This window comes from Notolepis coatsorum, assembly GCF_963971535.1.
Source record: "Notolepis coatsorum genome assembly, chromosome: 1".
In the NCBI taxonomy this organism is placed as follows: domain Eukaryota; kingdom Metazoa; phylum Chordata; class Actinopteri; order Aulopiformes; family Paralepididae; genus Notolepis; species Notolepis coatsorum.
The window spans coordinates 144,544,423-144,556,482 of record NC_140165.1 but is presented as its reverse complement, the minus strand read 5'-3'; the positions used below and the strand labels follow the sequence as shown (position 1 = coordinate 144,556,482).

Genomic DNA, 12,060 nt, shown 5'->3' with positions numbered 1-12,060 from the left:
TTCTACGTCAAATGTATATACTCTTTTCTGGACTCTTTTATCACAAACAGTACTGTATTTGCAAATCTGGTATGTCATAAATGTATAGATGTAGCAGTACTGTCTATCTGTATGTCGTATGTCGTATGGAGATCTTGTACCGGATCTCCTCTCTGGTAAACAAGAATACCCTGAAGACTCTGGCAGGAGCACTCATTCAAGGGTATACGACTATGCTTGCACCTCATGGTACCAAAGCACCTCAAAGGCACTAAAAACCAAATTACAAACATCTCAAAACAAACTAGTCAGACTACTGCTTGACCTGACTCCTAGAACCCACCTCACCCCTGCCCACTTTGCCAACCTAGGATGGCTTAGAGTAGACGACAGAGTACAGCAACTTGCAATGGGCCTGGTCTACAAGATACACTACACGACCAAGGTACCCATGTACATGTCAAAATACTTCCCAAAGGTCAGTGAATACCACGATCACAACACCAGAGGGAGCTCCACAAATCATGTTAAACCCAGATTCGGCTCAATCAAGGGACTAAACACGTTTAGCAATTATGCCACATCAATGTGGAACGCCCTACCCAAAGCTGTAAAGGAATGTGAATCACTATCCACTTTCAAAAACACTCTCAAAGAACACCTACGGAAGACTGCAATTCGAAACTGGCCCCTACAAATGTCCTAACCCAGTTGTACAGTAAAGACCAAGTATGGCTTTGTCAGTATTCCAATGTACAGTGTACAGTGTCCCCCCCCCTACCCAACCCCCCCCCCCCCCCCCCCCACCTCCAATGTACAGCTCCACCCACCCACCCAACCCCACCCCACCTACCCAACCTCCTCCAATGTACAGTTTCTATGTCAAATGTATACACTTTTTCTGGACACTTTTTGTATCACAAACTACTGTATTTACAAATCTGGTATGTCATAAATGTATAGATGTAGCAGTACTGTCTATCGGTATGTCGTGTGTGTCATGATGAATTGAAAATGGGGGACCCTGATGTAAACAAGACGAACATCTTTCTCTGGTCTGCATCCCCTTAACAGTTGTATGTATTGAGCTGTACTGTACTGTACCCATTCTGCAATCTGTTAATAAACTTTTCAATCAATCAATCAATCAATCAATCAATCAAGTGTATGTCATATATCAGTGAATACCACGATCACAACACCAGAGGGAGCTCCACAAATCATGTTAAACCCAGATTCGGCTCAAACAAGGGACTAAACACGTTTCGCAATTATGCCACATCAATGTGGAACGCCCTACCCAAAGCTGTAAAGGAATGTGAATCACTACCCACTTTCAAAAACACTCTCAAAAAACACCTAAGGGAGACTGCAACCCGAAACTGGCCCCTGTAAATGTCCGAACACAACCCCCTCCAATGTACAGTAAATTACCAAGTATGGTCTTGTCAATAATCCAATGTACAGTGTTTGTACAGTTGTACAGTGTCCCCCACCCACCCACCCCTCCTACCCAACCCCCCCCCCCCACACTCCTACCCAACCCCCCCCCCCCCCCCCCCACTCCTAACCAACCCCCCCCCCCCCCCCCCCACCCAACCACCTCCAATGTACAGTCCCCACCTACCCAATCCGATGTACAGTTTCCACGCCTAATGTATATACTCTTTTCTTTCTGGACTCTTTTTGTATCACAAACAGTACTGTAATTGCAAATCTGGTATGTCATAAATGTATAAGATGGAACAGTACTGTCTATCTGTATGTCATATATGTTACGATGAATTGAAAATGGGGGACCCTGATGTAAACAAGACGAAAGTCTTTCTCTGGTCTGCATCCCCTTAACAATTAATTGAGCTGTACTGTACTGTACCCATTCTGCAATCTGTTAATAAAGTTTTCATTCATTCATTCATTCATTCATCAATGTTATGATGAATTGAAAATGGGGGACCTGATGTAAACAAGACGAAAGTCTGTCTCTGGTCTGCATCCCCTTAACAATTGTATGTATTGTATTGTACTGTACCCATTCTGCAATCTGTTAATAAAGTTTTCAATCACAGATTGTGTGCGTTTGGTGTAAGAAGCGAACCGCCCCTTCGGGGTTATTTCTGAGTTCTTAGTGGGTGTAGCTCTGACTCCAACCAATCAGACGCCTCTAACGGCAGGTTCCTGCCCTGGAAGAACCATAGAACGGGAAGAACCAGAGTACTTTTGTCAGCTGGTCTTTCAGCTAACGTTAATTAGCTAACAAGACAGCAACAAGTTGAACAGGGATCCTAGTATATATCAACTTTAAAATGAGCTAATTGATGTCGGCAAGTCGATTACATAAAAACAACTAGCTTTCAGGTTAGCCCTGACCACATTTCCAGACTCTTAAGAAAGCCACATGAGAAGAGTCATTGCCTAGATCGCTACGTTAGCTTGCTAGCTATCGTTAGCTATTTGTCTGGCTACGACATGGCCACCAAAGAACTGCGAAAATATCGTCGTGCACCAGTAAACATAAAGCAGGAACAGGATGATGACTCCGACGCAGAGGAACCTCATCTGGGACTGAAGAGGTCGGATGGACGTGAACCTCAAATAATTCACAGCGGGCACTTTATGGTGTCTTCGCCGCACTGTGAGCACCCCCCTAAAAAAGGCTACGACTTCGATACGGTCAACAAACAAACTTGTCAGACTTATCATTTTGGGAAGATGAGTACATCACGCCTCTCCATAGACGCGTCGCTGACCAAACTTTTCGAATGCATGACCCTTGCATACAGGTAAAAAGCCAGTATCAAGATCCTCTGTCTTGACCAAGTCACCCCACCTCTCATACAAATGTTTTAATATCCATCCATCCTTTCAAACCTGTATATTTATACACTTGAGACTCATTGATTGATTGATTGATTGAAAACTTTATTAACAGATTGCAGAATGGGTACAATACAGTACAGCTCAATACACACAATTGTTAAGGGGATGCAGACCAGAGAAAGACTTTCGTCTTGTTTACATCAGGGTCCCCCATTTTCAATTCATCAGGACATATATGACATACATGACATACAGATAGTCAGTACTGCTACATCTATACATTTATGACATACATTGCCCTCATTTGCAATGATTGTCGAGTTACATGCACGTTAGAGTACTCAACACATTAGTAAAGGTTACATGTTTAATAAATGGGGGGGGGGGGGGCGGCAGCCCAACAGGAAAGAACATCCGTTAAGACAGTTGCATATTGAAGCAGGGAGCCAGTTTGTGATCGTGGTTTTAAATTGTCCATAGGTTAGCCGAGTATTGGTTTTTAGCGTGTGTTGATCATTCCACGAAGTTGTCGTATGGTGGGCACTAAAATAAAATTGACATAAACGTCACTTATAATTTTGGCAGGACAATATGGTAAACTAACATTTAGAGTATATAACTTGGAATAGACGTTTTAACATTGTTTGATCACCGCACGTAGCAATACTTTGCCTGCTAAATCCTACATATGTTGATGACCTGTCGCATTTCTTTCTATCCTCACGAGTTTAACCCATGCCCTAAAGATTGGAACACATGGGTGTGAAATCCATTTCTAGATCTCGACCATTCGAGCTCAGACCCAGCTAACCTGAATTGTCACAATTAAGTGGTGCACTGCTGGATTCTTCATGCCAGTAAAGAACACCTGATTCTTGATGTTATGTCAAACTGGTCTTAGTAGATAATAAACTGAGCTGAACTGGATGAGCAAATATGAATGTATCCCTGGAAATGAATGCAACAGTTTTTTTTATTGCTACTTGAGTCAGATTGACCTTGTTTAATGAAAACACAATATCCCTTTGTAGCAGTGGGAGAGAACTCTTAATGATCATCAGCAGGGTTTGTATAGCAGCCTAGAGATCAGCCGGTCTGTTGACTTCTGAAAAGATTCCAGTGATATGAGCCAAATCTCATATCGGAAAGAATCTTATAGGCTTCATTCTAAGAAGGATGAAGCCTATTGTTATTAGGCTAATGTATTCCTGGGCTTGGGCTTCTTCAATTGAAAGATGTTGTGGTGAGCCGGTACACCTGGTTCAGCAAGGTTTCTTAACAGTCCCACTGGTGTCCTCCCCAGAGACATCTAGTGACCATAATGTCATGAAGCCTGTGGCTCTGGTTGAGCATAACCTCTCCTTCCATGTGCCACTGTCTACATAGCAGGCCTCCAATGTTTGTAGTAAGTGGAGGTTCCCAACTCGGTTATTTATATTACTTTATATATATATAGGCCCCTTTGGTTAATAATGTTTTTGTGGACGGTTTGGTGTCTGGCTGTTGAGCAGGCCATTACAACCCGACAGTGTCGGCCACGCTTGGCATGGGTGTTTGTCGGTGGGATTGGGTTCCTTAGTCCGACACTTGGCTTTGTTGTCCTGGCACAAGTGTCTTGTGTTTTTATTAAAAACATAACAAAGTGTTTTATTTTAATTTTCCGCTGCTTGTTCCCTTGTATTGACTCATGTATGTTGATCTGTTGCCTCATGACATATAAAACTACCTTTCCTGTGCGTTTTGAAGTTATGTGTGGACTGAGTACGCTGTAAATGAATTGCTCTTGGGATCAATAAAGTTGTCTGAATCTGAAGAGCTTGGTGTAATTCATTCAGCAGCAGTGCAAGGTGTGTCGCTGCACAGCGAATGTTATGTTATGTTACATTCTGTTATGTCACCTGAGACCTGACCACACTTAATTTCACCTTGTTTCTATAGGTTGAGCAAAGCTGAAATGAGACTTCAGGTAACGGCCAAAATTAAGGGAACACAGATAAATTGACTGATGGTGTGTTGGGGAAACCTTGATGGTCCTCCATGGTCTCTTGTATCCAAACATCTGTAGCTGCTGTGAGGGTGGATTCTTCCATGAGAGATTCAGTCATTGGTAGGGGTGGTAGTCACTCGATGCCCCAATAATATATTATTGCGATATTGTGATTTATTACCCTTTTCCAACTGCAAATTATGTCCCCAAAGGAAAACTGTCAAGATCTGCAATAAAATAATCAGTTTTATCTAGGGATGCTCGATATTGGCTTTTTTACCGATACCGATATTCCGATATTGTCCAACTCTTAATTTCCGATACCGATATCAACCAATACCGATATATGCAGGGTTTCCCCCCCCAAAAAACTGAATAATTTCAGGTAACTAATAATGTCACTGGATATATATATAACAAATATTGTTATTGTTTTAATTTTTTTTAAACCGATACCGATATTTTCCGATATCACATTTTACTGCCGATATCGGCCGATAATATCGGACATCCCTAGTTTTATCTAATAAGAATGTTTTCAGTCTGTTCACATTTTTGATATTGATACTTGACGCTAGTGCATTGATATAATATTGGCACACAATATATCGCTGTATTGATTTATTTCCCCCCACCCCTATCATTTGGTACTATTTTGTTGTCGTGGTCACTGGAAAACACTGGCGCTGCTCCAGAATCTCTCATAAGTGTTCAGTTTGATTGAGATCTAGATGCTGAAACGGCAGTGGAGTGTGGTGGTCATAGTCCTACCCATTGACCATATTCACACGGCAGCCATTTTGCTCTTATGTCATGCTCAGGTTGGGATTCCAGCCTGAGCATGACATAAGAGCAAAATGGCCACCGTGTGAATATGGTCAATGTCACCCATCACCAGTAACCGTTTGTCCTTTGTGGTCAAGGGAGCTATCCTCCCAGAAGAGACCATTCCTATCAGAGACTTATGCTTGATTATATAGTATGAAGGTGATCACTTATGTTTTGTCGTTTTTCTTTTTTGCTCTATTAGGGCTTGGATGTACTGCAAATGCATGCCATGAAAAGGCAACCCATCTGCTCTCCTTGCTCACTCAGATGTGTCCTTATGTCTCTAGGGGTGGGCAATTAATTTTTACAAGGGGCCACATGAGAAACCTGAACTGTGTCGGAGGGCCGAACCAATGATAACTTGAACTTAATTCTGCTCATATTCATTATCTCCAATTGTAAAAATTGACCGCGGGCCGGACACGGACGCCCAAAGGGCCGGAAGTGGCCCGTGGGCCGTAATTGCCCATGTAACAGAGGCAACTCGCCCCTGCCACGAATTCGACCATGCCTTGAGTGGGAGTCGAACCCCAGGCGTCCGCACTGCGGGCGACATCACAAACCGCTGCGCCAAGAAAGGAATTCCCTTCTAAGCGCTCAGTTTGGATGCCTCTGGGGAGTGAGTTTTACACCCGTTACACCCAGGTCTGCTCTAGTACAGGGGTTCCCAAACGTTTCAGGCCGCGACACCCAAATAACTGTGTCCACTATTATAGGAGGTAAAAAAAAGAAAAAAAATTATAATCTTTTTTGATATAAATGGTTGAAACATGCAAACGTTCAAACGCACACACACTAATAAGCATTGGAGGCTTTTAACCAGGGCCGGACTGGGGAAATCATTGAGCCCAGGAAATATAGTGCAAAATATAGCCCCAGTCAGGCCACTTTTTAAGCAGGGGGTCTGGGGGTCCCCCACCAGGAATCTTTTTGTTACAAAGACTTCATTTCCTGCATTTTTCTGGTGCAGGAATTTTTTTATTTGTACCCTTTAACACATTGGCGGCCACTGGGATGCGTCTAATATCACTCTAGATGACCAGCATATGTAAACAGACTTGCACAGTCCGTGGGGCTGTTTGTAGAGCTAAATCTATACTTTATAGTATTGCTATCTGTCCATTCTCATTGTCAATTGAGACCATAAACCATCCCTTCAAAATGGCTTAAAGATTTTTTTTTTCATAAATACGTTCTCATTTTATAGCACCGTGAATATAAGCGTCATACAGCATTTGGTCTAGTATATTTCCTGGAAAGCTGGATAAAGGGCTAATAGCTACTAACGTTATATCCAATGGCATTTTCGTTATACATAAGCTACAGTTAAAACTCAAACTGCATATGATCGGTACGATCCTCAAGCATGTATGCAGGGACCGAAACTAGAGAGCGCCACCCGCCATTTGCGCTCAGTTTTTACGTTTGGCGCCTCCCACTGAGACGTCTGAGCGCCGTGTGACGGGCTATCAAATAGTCATGTGAAAACCGAAAATCATGATACAATTCTTTAGCGGAGTTCTCACTCGCTGTCTCAGCCGACATGAAGCGCGCACCGCGCACTGCTGCTAGCCCCTCCCCACCTGTTTCTGTATGCCTGCATGTAAACAGAGGCTATTGCCTCCGAGTCACCGTGACGTTAGTTAGCACTGCTGCTAATGCCTGCATGTAAACAGAGGCTATTGCCTCACCGTGACGTTAGTCTAGTCAGTGTGGGACCTTCGTGAGATAACGTTAGCTACCGTTACAAAATGACCCAGTCAACTATTCACTTAGTTTAATACACGAGGCATTGTGTAACGTTATCCAGCCGGCTAGCTACGGATAGCTCCCGACATCAACAAATCCTCCAGCAATAGTCCAGTGCATAATACCTCCGTTGGCTAGGTAACTAGTCACTACGAAATGTCGCAGTAAACTAAATAGTTCACTGAGGCGTTGTCCCAACGCCATCCAGCAGTAGCTACAGATAGCTCTTGGCATCAATGTCCTACAACAACAACATGCGTATTCGAGTCCCTGGTTTACATCGCATGAGTGAGGGCTGCTGACTAGGGTCCAGGTGCAGCGCCGGAGAATTCTTTTGCATGCTGAATGTAGCGTTTAGGGTCCAGCTGCACCCCAGATAATCCTTGCTGGAGCTGGAGGCCACTCGAGTATACACACAGACAGTGGAGCTGTTTGCAGACAGCGAGGTGGCGATGTCTCGCAGATAACACAATCACAAGTATGATTATATAATATATATATTTTATTAAAAAAAAAATCTATATAAAATAATAATAAAAAAAAATTGTATCAAAAAAAAGTTGGCGGGTAAGAAATATGCTTGGCGGGTAGATTCTTCCCATCTACCCGCCACTGGCTGGTGAGTCAAAAAGTTAATTTCGCTCCCTGCATGTATGCATTAAAGGGGGGGGGGGGGCGGGGGACGTTTCTGATTATTGATTACCAATAACCGTGTTTGTCTAAGTAGCCACATACGCTGCTCGCCTGGTTTGAGTATCATAACAAGGCCCGATCGGGCTGTAATTTACGTGAAAAAGATCTTACCATGAGCCGGTTGGATCCCCCACACCATTTCCCAGTTATCGATCGCCATCTGATAGATCGATATGACCATTGGCTGATGATAAACCCCCTTACTGCATGGTGAAATCCGCGATCCAAAACGTATTCCGTGCAACAGACAATAGCCATCGCTTCAGGTGAGTAGAAAACCAAAGACAGCTTCTGCCACAGGGAACACTGCATTATCGCGATAGCGCCCCTAAGAGGATCTGGCCGGTATTCAAAGAGTAGGGTAAATCTGCAGTGCAGCTCGGCGACCTTGAATAGGTTATTAAAATGGAATAAAAGCATAAACAACTTGCCACGGATATATCCGTCCTTCGGTCCTTTAAGCATGGATTCGAAACACTGATATATCCGTCCTTGGGCGCCATTGTGTTAAATGCCTGTTTGTAATGGCATCACAAACTATTGTTAAAAAAACAGGCTAGCATATGTATGATTAGCAACAACACTGATTTTGATGGATTTTCAGTTTTTTTGTAATGTCAGATTGAAAAAAATACAATCTTTTATTCAACTTCAGCCCTGATCATAACACCACATATTCATTTTATAATTCTAACCCTTTAAATGCCAGTGTGTGTGATGGCATAATAATAATAATAATAATAATAATAATGGATTGGATTTATATAGCGCTCTTCGTGACACCCCAGTGACCCCAGATCGCTTACAGAGTCCATTATTCGTTCATACACAGTCATACCGGTGGTGGTAAGCTGCAATTGCAGCCAGAGCTGCCCTGAGGCAGACTCACGGAAGCGTGGCGAATAATCCGCCTACGGCCCCTCCGACCACCACCAACATTAATTCGCATGCATACACATTCATACGAGGCAAGTAGGTTAAGTGTCTTGCCCAAGGACACAACGGCAGTGGGATGGACATGGGCTTGAGTGGGATTCGAACCACCAACCCTTCGATCATTGGACGACCCGCTCTACCCCTGAGCCACGCCGCGCCACAATACTTTGCAATATATCAAATGCAAAGTAGATTTTTCTGGGGGGATTATTACAGGCTAGCATGTGTCAATGATTAGCAACAACAGTTTTTTGTAAGGGTCCCGCCTCCACCAATCACATGCGGCTCCCTTTGTGTGTGTGCGAGAGCAAGAGAGAGAGAGATAGTTCTCCAACTTGTGTGAGTTGCAGCGATCTCCTGGTTGTTACCCACCTAGGTTATCTAACTATTGCGCTGCTGCAACTAGAAACACTGGCCTGGCCTGCTTCTAAGTTCAGTGGCCTGACTGCATATATTTTTATTTAAAAAAAATTCGTGACCTCCCTGGGCGTCGTGACCCCCACTTTGGGAACCCCTGCTCTAGTAGATCAGTAAATTAATTTACATAGACGGCAATAGCTTCATGTCACTACTTTTTTGACCAAATAGACAACATATCTGGAGACCTGGAGGTAGTGGAACCACAAGCACAGAGGGTTCTACTTTTATTCATTCATTATTTATTAAATTCTTTTTTATCATAGGCTATTTGCCTATTGGAAAATAAATGCCATTCTGTGATATGGTCCAAACATCACCAAGGTCAGCCACAAAAAGAACAGCCTTGGTTCTCTTTATGGCTCTAGTGTATTGTAGGGGAAAAGCCAGCTGCTAAACATAGCATAGCTAAACTAACTTGGAGCAAGTGGTGAGTAAAACTATTTATAGAGCAGGAAGGGACTACCAGCTTTCTCAACTAGAAGAATGCACTCAGTAGACTGCAGGCCTCTACCAAGGCCTAAGTAACAATCTCCCCACTTTGCCATTATTTTCACATGCAAGAGTTAGTGATGTTGCCAGTCTCAACAGAACCAGGCTATAAATCCATAAGGTGGCGCTAGAGAAAGGTCACCAAAAGCAACAGGTTTCTCCCTCTAAAGGTGGGACTGCGAGATTTGCGAGTGCTTAAAATATATCTTGTATTATAGCTATGGGTCTAATACACCCGTCGATTATCAGTGAGTTGCTTCCAGTCAACATGTACAAAACTGATTGTTTTTTCATCCGTACATTTCCGTTTTATACCGTTTTGAACATGAATATAGTTTTGGTGATTCTTAGTAATCCCAGGAAAAGACGCGATAATAGCCCTTTAGTGGAATACACTAAACACGTAATTTTTCGCCTGATTATCTAATCATCCTGAAATCAACGGCAACGCTAGATCATCGTTATTATCCTTCCTCATGCAAGAATGAAAAGGGCCTCGTAGCGCGAGGCTCCCCCAGTCCCCTCCTGCACCCAACGGCACACAGCCACACACACACAGACACACAGACAGCTGCGATCAGGGTAGAAAGAAATGTCAGATCAACGCAAGATTTTATATATACAATTCCTGATCGCCATTCCAAATATCGATCGCGTTTATTAATCCAATGCTTGGTACTCGAAACACATAATCCACGCTGTTCTGAGGGACCACAATGAGTCCGATCGGCTCGGGTTACATGCCTGAGAAGTAAAATGTGGATTCCGGTTTTTTCTTTTCTCATCCATTTTCATTGAGTCCATCCAATGCGTGCATTACCATCCGGGAGACGATAGGGGGCGTTATTTTCCCTGTTCCGAAGCCAGATACAGTCCCAATGGTAACGTGAGGCTAGATTGATGAAAAATGAATGGAAATCGCTAATAAAAGAAATAACGATTAAATAACGACATTTCTCGTCATTGGCACTCAACGCATGGCATGAACTAACGAGATTTCTCGTGGCTGGCACTCACAAGTGTTAACGTTAACTCAAAAACACAGAACCGGACGACACAAGTTGTCCGCTCATAGATAGGTTCTGCTAGCGATAATAACAATACTTCTGGTCGGGGGGTTTCAAAATAAAAGAGCAAAGTCTAAAACACAGGAAAAGACGTTTATTTTGTACAGCGTTTTCCTCCGTAAGTAATTCACGATCACTCGAGTATAAAAATGCCCATCCCTAGAAGACAGCCTCCACCTATTTTTCCTATGCCATGCGCTGGCGATATGTCTTAAGACGCACGTGGGACCTCTGGGCTGCCAGTCAACTGTTAGTTAGAATGTCATGGTGGCCCTGATGGAGGTAAGGCGCTGTCAGAAAGGACGCCTGTCACACTAGTCATACTAGGGCAGTTGCCCTCTGTTACACCTTGGCTGGACAGGTTCCCCCCACGGGTATCAGAATGTACGTTTTAGGGAAGATGCGCCCTATTACGCATGTCGGCGTTCTATCCTCCCGCTCCTCATTAGGACGAGTGTGGGGAATAGGACCCTCCCCGCGTTGATGGTCGTAAGGGACCAGGGGGTACATTTATCAGGGCTACGCACCTGTCTGCGCCCATTAGTCCAATAGGCGAAGCAAGTATGGACAGTATGAAATATAACGAAGGTTATCCTATAACCCTAGTTATATGCAGTGATGGGAATAAAGGCGTTATAAATAACGGTGTTACTTTTTTCAGTAATGAGTAATCTAATTAATTACTCTTCCAATCTTAATAACGCTGTTACAGTTACTGCCCAAAAATGCGGCGCGTTACTATAATTGAAGATGTTTTTTCATCAGACCAACTAGATCTGAGCCGAGAGGCAATTTTTATTTTTTTTTAACTGTTCTTCTTTGGTTAGTGTGCAGTGCACGAGACAAGCGCATAAATGCTGACTATTGGCTGAGGTTGAGTAAAATGTCATGGTAAGCCAATTAGAGGTAGAGTTGGGTGGGTGTTCGAAAGCACGCATAGTCGGACACACAACGAACAACACAAGCGAGTCAGTCTGCGAGAGACGGGTATGGCGACTGGCGAGCCCAAAGAATCCAAAAGTGGCCTTCTCTAAATGGAAGTTTAGCCATGCATTACTTACAGGATGCCTTCCCTCAGCATCGCTGACCGCT

At 43.5% G+C, this 12,060-nt stretch overlaps 1 protein-coding gene across 4 annotated transcripts in view; it reads left to right on the top strand.

The window, feature by feature from the left end:
- Positions 1-2,237: 2,237 nt before the first annotated feature.
- mlxip (MLX interacting protein) overlaps positions 2,238-12,060 on the top strand; it is an 81,993-nt gene continuing 72,170 nt past the window's right edge. For all 4 annotated transcript variants that reach the window (XR_014620293.1, XM_084325529.1, XM_084325530.1 and 1 more), the window contains exon 1: positions 2,238-2,762. Coding sequence is in view for 3 of the 4 variants with exons in the window: in XM_084325529.1 (XP_084181655.1) it covers positions 2,449-2,762 (314 nt within the window). In the remaining variant the exon portion in view is untranslated. The remainder of the gene's footprint in view (positions 2,763-12,060) is intronic.